We start from the raw sequence: 19,236 nt of genomic DNA on the forward strand, positions 1-19,236 counted from the left end.
GAAAAGGATTATGCACATCAAATGTGATTTTATTTTTTTTATAATGATGATGGCACTTCACTTCAAAATGACTTCAATATAAAATGAAACAAAAAAAACATCAGTCCTGCAGATAATTTGAAATACAATTTATCATCCGTTGCTCTCCATTGCAACTGTTCACAAACCTGTCTTCTGTGGAGTCTCACACACATCAAGCCATTGTCGGACAATAGGGCCGCCAGTAAGCGTCTGTTCATTTCGTTGCGGTGTGTCATCGGTGGTAACTGTTAATCAAGGCTATACAGTAGCTAGGCCTGATCACCTGATTAACACATTGATTGCCAGAGTTATTTCAGATTTTTTGCAGTTTATTGCCAGAGATTTTTCATTGAAAAAAAAAAAAAAGTACTCAGGAGCCGAGATACAGACTTTTTAAGTTTTAAGTTAACAAGGAAGTGGATGGGAGTCTAGATCTTCGAAAAATCATATCTCCTTTTTTTTTTCTTTTTTTTCTTAAAAACGAGTTAACTCGATCTTGGCAATCAAGTGATGGATTTTAAAAACGAGTGAAAACGAGTTAACTCGTTCTTGGCAATCAATGTGTTAAGTGTGTCGGAGGCAGGACTCGTTGGGAGGGGAGAGAATTTCACTTGCATTTGCAGCACTAGGACAGCACGCACAGAGAGAGAGAGAGAGAGAGAGAGAGATCACTGGTTAAACCAACACACCAGCGCTGAGATTGGGAGACTCCCCGACCGAGGGTTGGATTGGGGGGGTAAGTCCCTGCATCATACTAGCGTCATGTCCAGGGGGGTGTACTACTGTACTTGTACATCAAGCCCGCCTCACTGTAGGCTTACTTGTTCATGGCAAAAACAAAATCACAATTGGTAAGATGACAGACAACCTTCTGCATTTGTAATGGTCGATATAGCTCCTATTGGGAGTTTTGTGTGTGCGTGTATGGTCTGGGTGGGACGTGACACATCAGAAACAACAGCAGAATGGTTTACTACTCATCTACTGGCAGCAGTGGGAACGGAGCCGCTGTCATGAGAGCTCACAGCCAACGACCCTGTTAACTCTATGCTTCTGTTAACTTTATGCTTCTGTTAACTCTATGCTTCTGTTAACTCTATGTCTCTGTTAACTTTATGCTTCTGTTAAATCTGTGCTTCTGTTAACTCTGTCTCTGTTAACTTTATGCCTCTGTTAACTTTATGCTTCTGTTAACTCTGTGCTTCTGTTAACTCTATGCTTCTGTTAACTCTATGTCTCTGTTAACTTTATGCTTCTGTTAACTCTGTGCTTCTGTTAACTCTATGCTTCTGTTAACTTTATGCCTCTGTTAACTCTATGCTTCTGTTAACTCTATGTCTCTGTTAACTTTATGCTTCTGTTAACTCTGTGCTTCTGTTAACTCTATGCTTCTGTTAACTTTATGCCTCTGTTAACTTTATGCTTCTGTTAACTTTATGCCTCTGTTAACTTTATGCTTCTGTTAACTCTGTGCTTCTGTTAACTCTATGTCTCTGTTAACTCTATGTCTCTGTTAACTTTATGCCTCTGTTAACTTTATGCTTCTGTTAACTTTATGCCTCTGTTAACTTTATGCTTCTGTTAACTCTATGCTTCTGTTAACTCTATGCTTCTGTTAACTTTATGCCTCTGTTAACTTTATGCTTCTGTTAACTCTGTGCTTCTGTTAACTCTATGTCTCTGTTAACTTTATGCCTCTGTTAACTTTATGCTTCTATTAACTCTGTGCTTCTGTTAACTCTATGCTTCTGTTAACTCTATGTCTCTGTTAACTTTATGCTTCTGTTAACTCTGTGCTTCTGTTAACTCTATGCTTCTGTTAACTTTATGCCTCTGTTAACTTTATGCTTCTGTTAACTCTGTGCTTCTGTTAACTCTATGTCTCTGTTAACTTTATGCCTCTGTTAACTTTATGCTTCTGTTAACTTTATGCCTCTGTTAACTTTATGCTTCTGTTAACTCTGTGCTTCTGTTAACTCTATGTCTCTGTTAACTCTATGTCTCTGTTAACTTTATGCCTCTGTTAACTTTATGCTTCTGTTAACTTTATGCCTCTGTTAACTTTATGCTTCTGTTAACTCTATGCTTCTGTTAACTCTATGCTTCTGTTAACTTTATGCCTCTGTTAACTTTATGCTTCTGTTAACTCTGTGCTTCTGTTAACTCTATGTCTCTGTTAACTTTATGCCTCTGTTAACTTTATGCTTCTGTTAACTCTGTGCTTCTGTTAACTCTATGTCTCTGTTAACTTTATGCCTCTGTTAACTTTATGCTTCTGTTAACTTTATGCTTCTGTTAACTCTGTGCTTCTGTTAACTCTATGTCTCTGTTAACTTTATGCTTCTGTTAACTCTGTGCTTCTGTTAACTCTATGCTTCTGTTAACTTTATGCCTCTGTTAACTCTATGCTTCTGTTAACTCTATGTCTCTGTTAACTTTATGCTTCTGTTAACTCTGTGCTTCTGTTAACTCTATGCTTCTGTTAACTTTATGCCTCTGTTAACTTTATGCTTCTGTTAACTTTATGCCTCTGTTAACTTTATGCTTCTGTTAACTCTGTGCTTCTGTTAACTCTATGTCTCTGTTAACTCTATGTCTCTGTTAACTTTATGCCTCTGTTAACTTTATGCTTCTGTTAACTTTATGCCTCTGTTAACTTTATGCTTCTGTTAACTCTATGCTTCTGTTAACTCTATGCTTCTGTTAACTTTATGCCTCTGTTAACTTTATGCTTCTGTTAACTCTGTGCTTCTGTTAACTCTATGTCTCTGTTAACTTTATGCCTCTGTTAACTTTATGCTTCTGTTAACTCTGTGCTTCTGTTAACTCTATGCTTCTGTTAACTCTATGTCTCTGTTAACTTTATGCTTCTGTTAACTCTGTGCTTCTGTTAACTCTATGCTTCTGTTAACTTTATGCCTCTGTTAACTTTATGCTTCTGTTAACTCTGTGCTTCTGTTAACTCTGTCTCTGTTAACTTTATGCCTCTGTTAACTTTATGCTTCTGTTAACTTTATGCCTCTGTTAACTTTATGCTTCTGTTAACTCTGTGCTTCTGTTAACTCTATGTCTCTGTTAACTCTATGTCTCTGTTAACTTTATGCCTCTGTTAACTTTATGCTTCTGTTAACTTTATGCCTCTGTTAACTTTATGCTTCTGTTAACTCTATGCTTCTGTTAACTCTATGCTTCTGTTAACTTTATGCCTCTGTTAACTTTATGCTTCTGTTAACTCTGTGCTTCTGTTAACTCTATGTCTCTGTTAACTTTATGCCTCTGTTAACTTTATGCTTCTGTTAACTCTGTGCTTCTGTTAACTCTATGTCTCTGTTAACTTTATGCCTCTGTTAACTTTATGCTTCTGTTAACTTTATGCTTCTGTTAACTCTGTGCTTCTGTTAACTCTATGTCTCTGTTAACTTTATGCTTCTGTTAACTCTGTGCTTCTGTTAACTCTATGCTTCTGTTAACTTTATGCCTCTGTTAACTTTATGCTTCTGTTAACTCTGTGCTTCTGTTAACTCTATGTCTCTGTTAACTTTATGTCTCTGTTAACTTTATGCTTCTGTTAACTCTGTGCTTCTGTTAACTCTATGTCTCTGTTAACTTTATGCCTCTGTTAACTTTATGCTTCTGTTAACTCTGTGCTTCTGTTAACTCTATGTCTCTGTTAACTTTATGCCTCTGTTAACTTTATGCTTCTGTTAACTCTGTGCTTCTGTTAACTCTATGTCTCTGTTAACTTTATGCTTCTGTTAACTTTATGCTTCTGTTAACTCTGTGCTTCTGTTAACTCTGTGCTTCTGCAGTTTAATCCATTAAGACCGGGAACGTATCTATGTCATTTTAAGATTTCTTTGGCTATTCAAAAATAGCAGATCTACAAGCTCATAGCGCGTGCAGAGCTTGTAGATCTGCTATTTTTGAAAAATCTTGAAAATTTGTGCAAATCTTTGAATATATATCTTTTTTTTTAAAGCGAACATTTGTAACTCAAAACTTTGCTTCTGGGGGATTCTGCAAATGTCCTAACAGTTTTTTGAAAAAACGTATGTTGCTATAATCAGTCGGTGCTCAAACTTGTTCATGTCCGCGGACCCCCATCTCAAAATATTTCGTTCCAGGGACCTCCCCAGAAGCAAAGATTTGAGTTACAAATGTTTGCTTTTAAAAAATATATATTCAAAATGTGCACACATTTTCAAGATTTTTCAAAAATAGCAGATCTACAAGCTCATAGTGCGGCACTCTGAGCTTGTAGATCTGCTATTTTTGAATAGCCAAATATATCTTAAAATGACACAGATACGGTTCCGGATTGAATGGGTTAATGTCAGTCAATTATACTTAAAAAAAAATTACACCCTGAAAAATTATAAAATGACGTCCACTTCAAACACATACAGTGGCGTAATTTTACACAGTTGACCACGACACATTACTAGAACTGTAAAAGCGGCTTCCTGACACGGTGCTAAATTGGTTTGAAGCCGATTTAAAGGACAGGGGGCCCTACTTTGTGTCTGTACACATCTGAGAAGACAGAAATGACAAGAGAGCCCCAAGGCTCCATTGTTCTCGGCCCTGTTCTTTCAACATCCACAGTGCACCATGGATCCCACTGGATCAGATTATGGAAAATAACAAAAAAAAAATCACATTACCATAATTATGCAGACGGCGCTCACATTTACATAACCTCATTACCAGGGGACTATGGTCCAATGGAAGCACTGAATCAACCACTGGATATGCCAGAATATTCTTCACTTTAAAAAAAAAACAACGATAAAACTGAAGTCATTGTTTTTGGAGCCAAGGAAGAATGATTAACAGTGAGACGGTGCCCAGCTTCAAACGGTAGAAAAACACACACAATGTAAGCCAGAAGTCTTGGTGTAGACATGGACTGAATTTCAACATCCAACATTAAGACGATTACAAAGTCAGTCACCTTGAGAGTGTATCAAGGATTAAATGACTTACAGGTAGGGTGAGTGATATTTTCTCATTAAAACAAAAGTTTTTTTGTTAAAAGGTTAAAGCGCATTCTGATAGTAATCATTGTGTTTGTTCAGAAACAGGGGTCACCATGTCTCTCCAGCTCTTTAATGAACAGAAAATACTCGGGTAGGTGACGGAATTTCAGCCAATCAGGAGAGAGTACCCATTTATCAGCTTCGTTTTTATAGTGTTCCAGTTCCAAATTTGTCTGTTCATTCCTTTGGGTCATCACTTCCAATTTCACTTGTTTAATTTGTATCCTGAGTTCTCTATCCTGATTGGATGAAATTGGCATCCCCACCTGAAAATGCATGTTCTGTCCAAACATTCTATAGCAATGATAAATATCAGAATATAGAGCTATTTAAAGGGATAGTTCACAGTTTCTTTTTTTCTATCGATTAGTCACCCCATTAGTTGCCTTGAATTCATGGATATTTTTTTCGTTTTTGTCGCATTCCTAAGCCAATAATTTCATGACCGGTGGACCGGTAGGCAGCGGTCCCAGTAGGAGACACAAAGAAGACTGTTTGTGTCTCCTACCGGAACCGCTGCCGGTCATCAAATTATTGGCTGAGGAATGCGGCAAAACCTAAAAAAATATCCATGAATTCAAGGCTCCATGGGGTGACTAATCGATAGAAAAAACATCATTTAGGGGTGAACTATCCCTCTTAACAACTATTTTAACCACTGAAAATCACTTACCCTACCTCTAAGTCCATGAAAAACTGTGTTTATCTTCAGTAGACTTGACTACTGTAACGGTGTCTTTTTACGGGTCTCCCTATAAAAGAAGAAAAATCGATCAGACGGCTGCAGTTGACCCAGAACGTTTCTGCTGCTCGAGTCCTCACTAAATAAAGAAAGACCCAAGAAAGTCGATGGTAATATCACTCCAGTTCTCAGATCTGTATCATCCTGTCTGTCAAAGGCAATTGATTGCAACATATTACAGCTGGTTTTTAAAGCGCTGAAACGGTTTAGGGTCGAAAAACATTGCTGATCCTCTGCTAACATCATGAAACATCCAGACTCTCTCAGGTCCTCTGGGGACCATGGTCTGCTTTCTGAACCCTCAGACTCAAAGCTAAACATGCAGTTCAAGTTTTTTTTATGCACCACACATCTGGAACAAACTCCCAGAAGAACTCTCAGTTCTTTTAAATCAATGCTGAAGAATTTTCTGTACCACAGCCTGTTGCCTGTCGATGAGGAATGGTTGCTAAATTAGATTTGCAGAATGAGCTGGGTGCCTCAAGGTTTTTCAGCCCAAGGACCCCCTATCTGAGAGAGAGAGATGAAGCAGGGACCCCTTCACTACACATTGTATATATGATTTCATAGATAGCTTCATAGACTTGTTTGACAGCACTGTCGACATGTATGTTGGTGTATTATCAGACATTTAACCACTTAAACCCCCTCAAGCTTGTAGATCTGCTATTTTCAAACATGTTAGTACTTTTACTTTTGGTACTTAGTATATTTTGATGCCAATACTTTTGTACTTTTACTCAGGTAACATTTTGAACACAGGCCTTTTACTTGTAACAGAGTATTTCTACATTGCCGTATTGATACTTTTACTTAAGTAAAACAAGTACCTTTTCCACCACTGGTGCAGTCACTATGTAATGTGTCCTCAAGAAGCATCCTAACTAAATGTCTCTAATCGAGACCAATCACACCAGTTTCAGAGAGTCCTGAAGTTTGTTCCATTTGTGTGGAGCATAATAAAACATGCTCTTAGCAGATACACCATTCTTTTTTTCTCTGACCTCTCAAAGACAGTAAGTGAGGAAGCTAAAAGCTCCCAGGGCCCCTGCATGGCGTCCTGTCCTGGACAGAGTCATGAGGGTCATTAGACCCTGCTGTCTGGACCCAGCAGATTATCACTTAGAGCAGGGGTCTTCAACAGGGGTTCCGGGACCCCTAGGGGGGTCCTCAGAGTTACTACAGGAGGTCTGCCAAATCGATGTGAGACAGAACATTTATTCCCTCTTTTTTACACTTACCACTTGAACCCCAGCATCCCTATTCTGGGGGGAACATTCACCGAAAATAGCCGATCTACAAGCTGACAACGCGTCGCAGCACGACGCGTTGTCAGCTTGTAGATCTGCTATTTTTGGTCAAGAAGTTTGGTGTAGAGGCTAAAAGACCACCAAGTATTGAGGGTTTGTAAGTGGTTAAATGTCTATATATATATCAACATGAATCCAAAATATAAAAAAGTCTGTAAATAAACCAGATAAACAAAAGAAAAACATCGATTGATTGATTGACATTTTTATTAGGCAAAAAGAATGTAAAACATCACAGTTACATTTATAATACTTTTGTCTAAAAGGTCCGACCAAAAAAGTCCTTGCCGACTTGTTTCCGTTGAGGTCCTTTTTTCATAGACATATATAGTAGCAGTAACAGTTCAATAATGTAAAAAATATACAGAGAAAAAATAACACTTTGTACAAAAAAAACACACAATACACACAATACTGATGATGGTGCTGTCAAACAAGTCTATGAAGCTAAGAAAAGTTGAAATCTGCAACACAATTTTGTACAATGTAGTTGTGGGGGGGGGGGATCAAACGCAGAGCAGAATCTGTTCTTGAGAGATTACAACAACAGTGACAACACACACGTGTGTGCGTGGAGTAATTAATTGGCATAACGACTAAATTGGGGAGAAAAATGGGTACAGTTTGAGCTTGTTGATCAGCTATTTTTGTTGTGTGTGTGTGTGTGTGTGTGTGTGTGTGTGTGTGTGTGTGTGTGTGTGTGTGTGTGTGTGTGTGTGTGTGCAGGTTATCGTGTGGGGCCCATGCAAGTCCATTGTTGGGGACACCGTCGTCACCCCTCCAGAGATCCGTCCTAGTTCCTCCATCTTGGACGTGGGTGACTCGGCTACGGCTGTAGCCTTCTGCCCCCTGCTGTGCTCCGATCACAGGTGCACGCGCACACACACACACACACACGCACACACGCACACACACGCACACACACACACACACACACACACACACACACACACACACACACCCTCACACATGCACGCGCACCAGTAAAACATGGATCAACTAATCAGTATTGGGCCATCAGATCTTTGCCAACGTATGACATGTGCAACATGCCAGATAAAGTGTGATGATGATGATGGTTTCATGCAAGTGGTCAATTTCCCCCATTTCCCCCTCGGAGACTAATTACAGTTTTTATCTCATCTTAATTGGCTTTGCCTCTATCAGTAAATTGGTCCACAGAGGGCGCCGCACAAATCAACAGCCAACATCTTGGGCTGTTTTACATATCGTTGCTGTCGGGCAGAAACCTCTGACCTCCATATTCTAACTTTTTGTGGGTTTTTTCCCCCTTTAAATTAACACCCTACTTGATCGTACTACCCAGTGTTGATTTTGACAGCATTTGGATTTAGTTTTAGTCATAGTCTTTTGAATACAATTACATTTAGTTTTAGTCATATTTTAGTCATCTGAAATGTTTTAATTTTTGTCTAGTTTTAGTCGACTAAATATCATAAGATTGTAGTCGACTACAATGTGTTTTGGCGGTGCCTTGATGGCATCGTAATGGCTGATTTTACACTTGGTTGCATGCTGAAAATAGCGGATCTACAAGCTCACAACACGTCGCGCTGCGACGCGTTGTGAGCTTGTAGATCTGCTATTTTCAGAGCGCAACACCCGAGCGCAACCAAACATAAAATGACTTTTTAAAATTACATTTTAGTCTAGTTTTTATTAGTTGACGAAATTGTCAACATATTTAGTCTTAGTTTTAGTCGTCGTAGCTTAGTTTTTATTGAGTTTTCGTCAGTGAAAAAAGGTAGTCGACAAAGGTTTTTCGTCATAGTTTTAGTTGACGAAATCAACACTGCGTACTACAGCGTCACACAAAAGCATCAAAAGTAGCAGCTTGTAGATCTGCTACTTTTGCTATTTTTGAATTTGAATCCTGAAAAGTAACAGTCTTTTGACATGAAGTGTCCGCCTGACAGAGACGATATCAGGACATCTAATGAGGAGGAGGGCTTTCAAGTCCGCCTGGAATTATTTCCAGAGAGATCTGGATGGGTGGGTAGCTTACAATGCATCACAACGCGTGGGTGGCTTACAATGCATCACAACGCGTGGGTGGCTTATCGTTGTAAGCTTGTAGATCAGCTATTTCCGCTATTCATTTATTTTTTAAGTATAAAATGATCAAATATATGCTAGTAATTTCTGTTATTTGTTATAGTCATGTCTGCCCTGTGCAATTTTTGATTACGAACCCTAAAAGGCAAACAGAAACAACATGTGTATTCATAATATTCCAGTGTTCAATGCCATGAACACAATTAAATCGTTAAACGCAATTATTTGAGTGACAATTAATCGTAAACTTAAATTGTGTGTGTGTGTGTGTGTGTGTGTGTGTGTGTGTGTGTGTGTGTGTGTGTGTGCGTGTGCGTGCGTGCGTGCGTGCGTGCGTGCGTGTGTGGGCGCGTCTGCGTGCGTGCGTGTGTATTCGTTCCCCTCCCCAGCTACCTGCTGGCAGTGGGCTTGGAGTGTGGCAGGATAGTTCTGTACAAGTGGAACCCGGACCTGGAGGCTGCCGGAGGACAGGACTGGAACCTGTGCGGAGAAACGGACTCCGAGTATCCTTAACTCACACTCTCTCTGTGTCTCTCTCACACACACACACACACACACACACACACACACACACACACACACACACACACACACACACACAGAGAGCTCCATGCTTCCCTTTCTCTTTCTCTTATCAGCCTTTTTTTAATAAAAGTCCATCCATCCATCTTCAACTGCTTCTCCAGAGTCGGGTCGCAGAGGGCAAAAAGTTATAGCTTTATAATAGTTCCACACTTTCCCTTTCTCTTTCCAAGTAAACATTTTTAAATACTTTTCCTTGTGTGGTTTGCCAGTGTTGATTTCATCGACTAAAACTATGACGACAAATGTTCGTCGACCACCTTTTTTCACTGACGAAAACGAAATAAAAACTAAGCTATGATGACTAAAACTAAAACGAAATATATTGACAATTTCGTCAACAAATAAAAGCTAGACTAAAATGTTAGTGAGGGACTAGTGGAGAAGAGATCCAGTAGAACTAAAAGACAAGTCATTTTATGTTTGGTTGCGTTCGGATGTTGTGCTCTGAAAATAGCAGATCTACAAGCTCACAACGCGTCGCGTTGCGACGTGTTGTGAGCTTATAGATCGGCTATTTTCAGCATGCAACCAAGTGTAAAATGAAGCATTACGACGCAATCAAGGCACCGCCCAAATACATTTTAGTCGACTAAATCAACTGTAGTTTTAGTCGACTATAATCTTGTTATATTTAGTCGACTAAAACTAGACAAAAGCGAAAACTTTTCAGATGACAGAAATATGACTAAAACTAAATGGAATTTTATTCAAAAGACTATGACTAGAACTAAATCAAAATTTGCTGTCAAAATCAATACTGCTTTATAGCACCTTAGAATTATGTAATATTCATATTTCCGTACGGAATTCTTTCCCCCGTAAGATACAGTATGTCACGAGAAAAACTTAAGAGAATATCTGTATCCATTGGAACAGATTTAAAATAACTTTTATCGCCTTCGTGACATTTAACCACTTGAATCCCAGCATCTCTATTCTGGCGCAGAACTTAAGCCAAAAATAGCAGGTACACACAAGGTCACAGTGTGAGCTTGTAGATCTGCGGGTCAATTGTGATTGATTGTGGGCCAATCAATTGACTAAATTGCAGGAGAAAAGGTAAAAAGAAAAAATAATCGTTGTGACTCAAGTTGAATGCTTGGAGTCCATGTCACGACTATAACAAAGACCATGGGTCTCCAACAGGGGGTCTGGGACCCCTAGGGGGTCCTCAGAGTTACTACAGGGGAGCCGCCAAATCTTTTTCTTCTTTTTTTCATTTACCACTTGAACCCTAACATCCCTATTCGCCGAAAATAGCAGATCTACAAGCTCACAACGCGTCACACTGCTAAGCTTGTAAATTGGCTACTTTGGCTTATAATGACATGGCCAAAATAGTGATGCCGAGATACTCTAGGATTTGGCTTCTCGGGCCCATCTGCAGTGTCCTTGTTGTTTTTTTCCTTCACTGAACCTCCTTCTCGCAGACAAAGCCACACCCTGACGGTCAAGAGGCTTCGCTGGAGGCCCAGGGGGGGCCGGGCGGGCACAAGAGGCCTCCTTGAGGAGACGAACGGAGACGGAGGAGAGAACGGCGGCGAGGAAGAGGAGGAGGAGGAGGAGAAGTCATGGGTCCAGTTGGCAAGCGCCGGCGCTGACCACTCTGTCAAAATATTCAATGTCGACCGAAGGGGTCTTTAAACTGGAGGGGCCTGCCGTCCGGTGCGTTAGTCTCGCGTAGTCAGACAACTTATTCCGCATTCTCTGAATGCCTGTATAGAGTCTGGAACTACACATCCCGAACGCCGAGAAAGGAAGCCATCATCTATTCTGTTCGTCATTTCCGATCACGAAAATTTATTTTAAAATAACTTTCCATTTTATATTTTTGAATTCCCATTTCGGATAAGCAGCAAGCTATGTAGGCTTCGATTCTATAATTTATTAGGACAAATTTGCGCGACTGTTAAGACGAAACATCCTGCTTTACCTCCCGGATCGTTTGCTTCTGTTGCTTCCAGACTGTAATGACGGAGGCAAACTAAAACAAAACAAAAAAAACTATGAACTGTGAGAGGACTTTGGTGACACTGCAATTTGTTTTAGAGTCACAGGTATTCATCAGGCTTCCACTCAAAAAAAACTGCGTGGTGAGACAGGCCACCCCCACGTCCTCCTAAAAACAACTCCCAATTTGTACAGAGAACTGTGGCTTGTTCTATTCTGTCAACTGAGAAAACAATCAAGAAAGTGCTGGGGCGCTCCGATGGTGTGACTGTGTTTATTTTGCTGCCGGGCTTGATGAGATGGAATAACGTAGTCTCTCTCTGGCTCACATCAACAGCCACGGTTCCTGTGTTGTATTGTACCGACGCTTTGTGAGTCAAATATATGATTAAATCTCTTTTTTTTTTGTACTGTATCTACGGAATGATTGCTTCTTTTTTGGACGGGTTACTGTTGTTGTTTTTGTGTGTGTTTTTTTTACAATCCCTGGCTCTGATTTTGAATAATACAATGACTTAATGTCTGTATATGTCGGATAGTGAGGCTACGCTAGTATGGGGAGTAAACTAATTTGACAGAGCTTGATGCATGGACAGATTAGGAGAGACCAAGCCGGTTCTGTTTATGTAAAACATTGGTGGTTCTAAAAGTTGGGGGTCTGGGGACCCCCAGGGGTCCTTGAGGGGGTTCCAGGCGTTCCCCTGCTAAATGTTTTAATATAGCATCAGTTTAACCACTTTAGCCCTAATTCATACTTCGGGCTAATGCGACCCATTTTGAGCTTGTAGATCGACCAATTTTGAATAGATTTTTTCCCCCGCACTGATAGATTCGTCTGGTTTTCCAGGCTAGTACAGTAAGACATTAAAGCTAAAAAGGACGTTTCTATTCTGGTCCTATGAATAAAAAAAGGATGTATTAAATGTGACAAATTTTGGATGATTTACAGAAATATAATAAAACACAAATCTTCTCTTCTGATTGGTCCCTGCCCTGGCACAAAATCTTTTCAGATGGTGGTCCGCAGCCAAATACGTATCAATCTGGGGGTCCTTGACTTGAAAATACTTGAGAACCTGAGTGGGATAGTTCACCCCCAAAATGACATTTTTTCCCCCCTGTCGATTAGTCACCCCATGGAGACTTGAATTCATGGACATGTCTTTGTCGTATTCCTAAGCCTAGCCTACCGGTCCACTGGGCATCAAATTATTGGCTTAGAAATGTGGCAAAAACAAATAAATATCCATGGGGTGACTAATAGATAGAAAAACATTTTTTGGGGGGCGGGGGGGGGGGGGTGAACTATCCCTTAAACCATACATGGGCAACTGGCGGCCCGGGGTCCACATGCGGCCCCCACCTTCACTTAATGTGGCCCGCAGGTTAATATGGGAATACTGATATATTATTGATTTCAGCTGTTACAATTCCAAACATGCAAACATGACCCGCTTTAATTAGTCTATATTAGTAACTTAAAGACTAGTATTAAAATTCCATTGTCTTTTTTACGTCCAATGTATTTGTATTTAAGTTCATAAAGTTAACTAAATGCATTTGAAATGAAATAAAGATTTTACTTTTCAGGATTAAAAAAAAAATAACAGCAAAAAAAAAAAAGAGAAACACGATTCCAATTCAAAAATAGCAGATCTACAAGCTCAAAACGTGTCTCTGTGAGCTTGTAGATCGGCTATTTTTCGGCATAGAATGGCCCGACAGTATATGCAATGTGGCCCTCTGGAGTGAGTGTGGAAATATAGTGGCCCTCTCCATTATCAAAGTTGCCCACCCCTGCCTTTAACGTACATTACAGTGTGGGTCTGTATGTACCATAGCTGGGTGCTACTGGACTGGGTGGTTCTGTATGTAACTGGGTGCTACTTTGGGTGGCTCTGTATTTAGCTGGGTGCTACTAGGGTGGGCCAGTGGGTGGGGGTCTGCAGGGACCTGCAGTAGGTGGAATTCTCAAGGACAAGAACAGATTCCCCTCTGGTTTAGATTTACAGTGAAGCTCAGCCAGGTCTGGTCTGCTGTCATTAAACGTGAGAAAAATTTAAATCCAGCTGTAGGAGAGTGTAAGTACTGGCCATAACTCCTGGCCTAATCGCAGGGTCCTGTATGGATCTACCGGGGCATCAGTCAAACTCATACCAACCACGCTCACGCCCCGCGTTGCCACATTTTGTGAGAGAAGTGAGCGACCAGGTCTAGGAAAACCAGCCCAAAAGAAGTGACTATAGGCCACATGAGCACTTTAAACCTATTATATATAATGTACCGATTTACAAGCTCACAACGCGTCGCATTTCTTGTAGAACTACTATTTTTTTAATCTTGGTAAAAAAATAAATAAGATTTGCCTTTTTTTTTAAAACGTTTTACCAACACAAATCTGGTACAGGGGTCACTGGCACAAAATGTTTGTGGGATGGGGTTACGCAGACAATTACATATTACATTGACGTGAAAATGTTTGAGAACCACTGGTTTAAACAACATTTAGGAAGCAAGCCCGATTAAGCACCACTTTAGAAAAAAAACAAAAAAAAAACGCAACCCGCAACTACCAATATTTACAAGCGACCTTACAGAAAAACAAGCCCAAAGTCGCTTATAATAAGCAGACATGGCAACACTGCTCACGCCCCTCCAGGAATAAAAGAAAAGGGAAAAGCGTAGTTTTTCAGTGAGGGGGAAATTAGGTTTGTGGGACAATACAGCCATATATCAAGGCTTCTTTTTTCCTCCACACTGCGTATTGCATAATGTAATTACCAAGTCATCATCACTGATGTTTCAATTTAGAACATGAGGAATGGCCGCGTGTGAAGGGGGAATTTCATCAACACGTTTCTCTCACATCTCTGTCCCTGACTAGCATACTAATGCACCCTGGATATATTCCTGAGGTGGGAACTGGAAGTACTTTTTTATTTGTTTTTCCCCACGATTTTGTAACCCCATTTTTTAAACCCAGTGCCAATTGTCTATGTAATCCTGGGCACTACCTTCCCTCTGCCAACCTAGGGAGGCCAGGGCCGAGCTCATGCCTCCTTCAATGCATGAGAGCCAACTGACCTTCTTATCACCTGACAGGGGAGAGTTTCCCTGGTTGGACATAGCGCGTGGAAGGAACATGTTATTCCAACCAGTTCCTTTCCCCTCCATCAGGCACCCCGGCTGGCAGTATAGTGACCAGGATTACTGCATTTCATTTAGACACTTCAACTCAGAAATAACCAGACCGTTAATGAACCATTTACCATTTATTAACCATTACCATATTAACCATTACCCATATATGCAATGATATTGCATTCAAGTTTGGCGGTGTGACTCTGCTCATGTGATATTAAAAGATTTCCTGTGCAAACATGTCACAGATCTTCAATCACAAACCCCCCAGAGCAGAGCATAAAATACAGTTTTACATAACATTGAACCTTCAATGCATAATTAAACTACCACAATCATAGTACAATACACAGAATCATAGAACCACAGTACAAACCAAACCATTATAAACCACTGATTTAACGTTTGAGCCACGCTGGCATTGAAGATGCAACCGAGAATGTAATATTTAACCCATCTTTTAGAATTTAGATAGAGTGATGATAATGTTCTTCATGAGGTTTGATCCCTGAACCTTTTATTTATAAAACCCTGAATAATACCTCGAGCCACACTAACATGGAAAACTCACGTAAGAATGCAATACTTAACCAACCTCTTCGATTTTAGATTGAGAGTGAAAAATCATATTAAGGCGTTTCAAAGCCTAAACCTTCAGCTTATGAATCCCTGGTATATCTCCTGAGCCACACTGATATGGAAGATGCAACTCTATTTAATGACTATAAGATATGACAATAACGGATTTGTATTTTGTTGACATTAAACATCCCTCTGTTTGCTCTCAACGAAAGAGTAAATATGGGTGCAGAGAAAAATTTTCCAACAGATCAGTTTTTTAACAATAACTGTTGTGTTTCCTTGTTGTGTTCCTTGTTTCTTAGTTATACTTGGTGTTTTACAATACAGTTGTGTCTCTTTACATATTTTAGAAATATACCTTAGTTCTAGTTTTAATTTACACTTGTGTACCTTTTGTTTTGTAGTGATGTCTGAGTGTTTCCTGTTTGCTGCTACCTGTCTTGTCTCACCCTGTCATTTGCAAATGTTGTTCACCTGTGTCTTGTTTAGCCCTAGCCAATCGTGTGTTGATTGTCCATAGATATGCACCTGTGTCTCCAATGTGTTCCTGTTTGCCCTTCACTGCCAGTCTGTTTGTTGTATGTAGTTGTCTGTGAGTATCTTCGTGTTTGATCTAGTCTCCTTGATTCGGTGTATGTAGGCTATCTTCTTGTGCTTTTACAAGTGAAACTTGCAAGTGCCTTCCTAGTCCTTCTCGTGCTCCTTGTGTTCCCTGGTTTTTGTCATAATAAAAAAAAGAAAACTCCTTGTATCTGAACTAGTCTGCCTTGGTCTTTCTGTCCTGCACTCCCTCCTGACTCGCATAGTGAACGCAGTCTTCATTACTTTTGGAGTCTCTCATTCTCCCCTCGGCTTGTTTGTCTTTTGGTTTGCAACCATCATCCAACTCCTTACTTCTAAGACATTTTAATTTCAATGACCCCCATATCTCTGAGAGTGTACAAATGGACCATTAGGGGTCCATTTGGTTCCATTTTGTACACTCTCGGGAGTTACAGAAATGTAAGGGGACATTTAGGACCCCCTCAAGAAACCATGAGGGTCCCCTGGACCCCACTTTGAGAACCACTGCTTTACACACATCCACTACAGATTCTGCAGACTAACTCACTCATAAACAATTAATTAGCCTTTGTCTTCATATTCAATTCTGTGTTTAAGTGTATTGCCCTTGTTTGAACTCTGAGCCATTAAAGCCATTAAAACTGATAGTTTTGGTCTTCTGAAATTGATAAATGACTTTAAGATATGACAATAACGAATATGTGTTTTGATAACATTAAACATCCCTCTGTTTGCTCTCCAACCATCCGTCACATTTTTTTTTTTCAACAGATGGTTTTTAACAATAACCTAAAACAAAAAAGAAGTTGTGTCATAATGCACCCTGATCATCGGTGAATCTAGTAGATTCAGTCATTCTGTCAGGGGGAGAGGTGTTTGCTGTAGACTTTCAACTTTTGACCTGCCACCTCTCCCTTAAACTTCAAATATTACCTCGAGTTTCTAATTAGTGTGAAAAGCCTGGTGGCGCGAGAGAAAAGGAGAGGCCTCGCAGGTGGAAGGTTGGGGGTTTGAATCTTGGTCCTGGTAAATCTCTATTTTTGCTCTTTTTAAGGCGAGGAGCGTGGAATCAGCCCGCCTCCCTCCTCACGCCCTCTTTTAGCTCCGGTAGGAGGGGGAGGAGCATGGGTAAAGCCCACCTCCAGTGGGAGGAGCTTAATAAATATGTACATACAAAGCAAAGCAATTTTTGTTGTGTGGCAGTATTAGTATTATAGCTGACTTATTTGTTATATTTTTGACCACTGTTTTATGTTTTTTTATTGAGGCACTTTGAAGTTTTGTATTGATTGTTGTTTTGGTTGTTTTGTATTAGTTGTTGGAGTTGGTCTTTTGTATTAGTTGCGCTTTGAACCCTGAACCTTTGGTTTATAAACCTCTGATTCATCTATTGAGCCACGCTGGCATAGGAGATGCAATCGGGAATGTAATAGTTAACTCACCTGTTACAATTTAGATGGAAAGTGAAAAATGCTCCTTGCGAGTTTTGAACCCAGAACCTTTGGATTATAAACCCCTGATTTATCATTTGAGCCATGCTAGCATGGAAGGAGTAATCGGGAATGTAATAATTAACTCACCTTTCACAATTTAGATGGAAAGTGAAAAATGCTCTTTGGGTGCTTTAAACCCAGAACCTTTGGATTATAAACCCCTGATTCACCTATTGAGCCACACAGACATATGAGAAAACAATCGGGAATGTAATAGTTAACTCACCTTTCACAATCTAGATGGAAAGTGAAAAATGCTCTTTGGGAGCTTTGAACCCAGAACCTTTGGATTATAAACCACTGATTCACCTATTGAGCCACGCAGACATAGGAGAAGCAATCGGGAATGTAATAGTTAACTCATCTTTCACAATTTAGAAGGAAAGTGAAACATGTTCTTTGGGAGTTTTGAACCCAGAATATTCAGATTATGAACCCCTGATTTATCATTTGAGCCATGGTTTGTACTCCTGACTCATGTGCCATGCTAGCATGGAACGTGCAATTGAGAATGTAATGATTAACTGAGAATGTAATACTTCACCCACCTTTGAGAATTTAGACGGAGAGTGATTTTTTTCCTTCTGGAGTTTTGGTCCTTAAACGTTCTGTTTATAAACCCTTGATTCATCATTTGAGCCATGGTTTGTACTCCTGACTCACATGCCATGCTAGCATGGAAGATGGAATTGAGAATGTATTAACTAAGGGTGTGATACTTAACCCACCTTTTAGAATTTAGATGGAGAGTGAAAAAGTTCTTTAGGAGTTTTGAACCTTTAACCAACAGTTTATAAATCATTGATTTATCTCACATGCTAGCTGGCATGGAAGATGCAATAGAGAATGTATTACTTCACCCACCTTTGAGAATTTAGACGGAGAGTGAATTTATTTTCTTCTGGAGTTTTGACCCTTAAACTTTCTGTTTATAAACCACTGATTTAACGTTTGAGCCACACTGGCATTGAAGAGATAGATAGATAGAGTGATGATAATGTTCTTCATGAGGTTTGATCCCTGAACCTTTTATTTATAAAACCCTGAATAATACCTCGAGCCACACTAACATGGAAAACTCACGTAAGAATGCAATACTTAACCAACCTCTTCGATTTTAGATTGAGAGTGAAAAATCATATTAAGGCGTTTCAAAGCCTAAACCTTCAGCTTATGAATCCCTGGTATATCTCCTGAGCCACACTGATATGGAAGATGCAACTCTATTTAATGACTATAAGATATGACAATAACGGATTTGTATTTTGTTGACATTAAACATCCCTCTGTTTGCTCTCAACGAAAGAGTAAATATGGGTGCAGAGAAAAATGTTCCAACAGATCAGTTTTTTGACAATAACTGTTGTGTTTCCTTGTTGTGTTCCTTGTTTCTTAGTTATACTTGGTGTTTTACAATACAGTTGTGTCTCTTTACATATTTTAGAAATATACCTTAGTTCTAGTTTTAATTTACACTTGTGTACCTTTTGTTTTGTAGTGATGTCTGAGTGTTTCCTGTTTGCTGCTACCTGTCTTGTCTCACCCTGTCATTTGCAAATGTTGTTCACCTGTGTCTTGTTTAGCCCTAGCCAATCGTGTGTTGATTGTCCATAGATATGCACCTGTGTCTCCAATGTGTTCCTGTTTGCCCTTCACTGCCAGTCTGTTTGTTGTATGTAGTTGTCTGTGAGTATCTTCGTGTTTGATCTAGTCTCCTTGATTCGGTGTATGTA

At 39.8% G+C, this 19,236-nt stretch overlaps 1 protein-coding gene across 1 annotated transcript in view; it reads left to right on the forward strand.

Annotated features, from left to right (window-relative positions):
• Positions 1-12,662, forward strand: part of elp2 (elongator acetyltransferase complex subunit 2) — a gene marked incomplete at its 5' end in the record, with an annotated part of 113,770 nt that extends 101,108 nt beyond the window's left edge. The window contains 3 exon segments of the mRNA XM_080443330.1: positions 7,839-7,981; positions 9,578-9,691; positions 11,204-12,662. Of these exon segments, the coding sequence (XP_080299456.1) occupies positions 7,839-7,981; positions 9,578-9,691; positions 11,204-11,417 (471 nt within the window). The 3' untranslated portion in view covers positions 11,418-12,662.
• Between the last annotated feature and the right edge of the window lie 6,574 nt (positions 12,663-19,236).

Source organism: Gymnoscopelus braueri (genome assembly GCF_963280865.1).
Source record: "Gymnoscopelus braueri genome assembly, chromosome: 11".
Taxonomy (NCBI): domain Eukaryota; kingdom Metazoa; phylum Chordata; class Actinopteri; order Myctophiformes; family Myctophidae; genus Gymnoscopelus; species Gymnoscopelus braueri.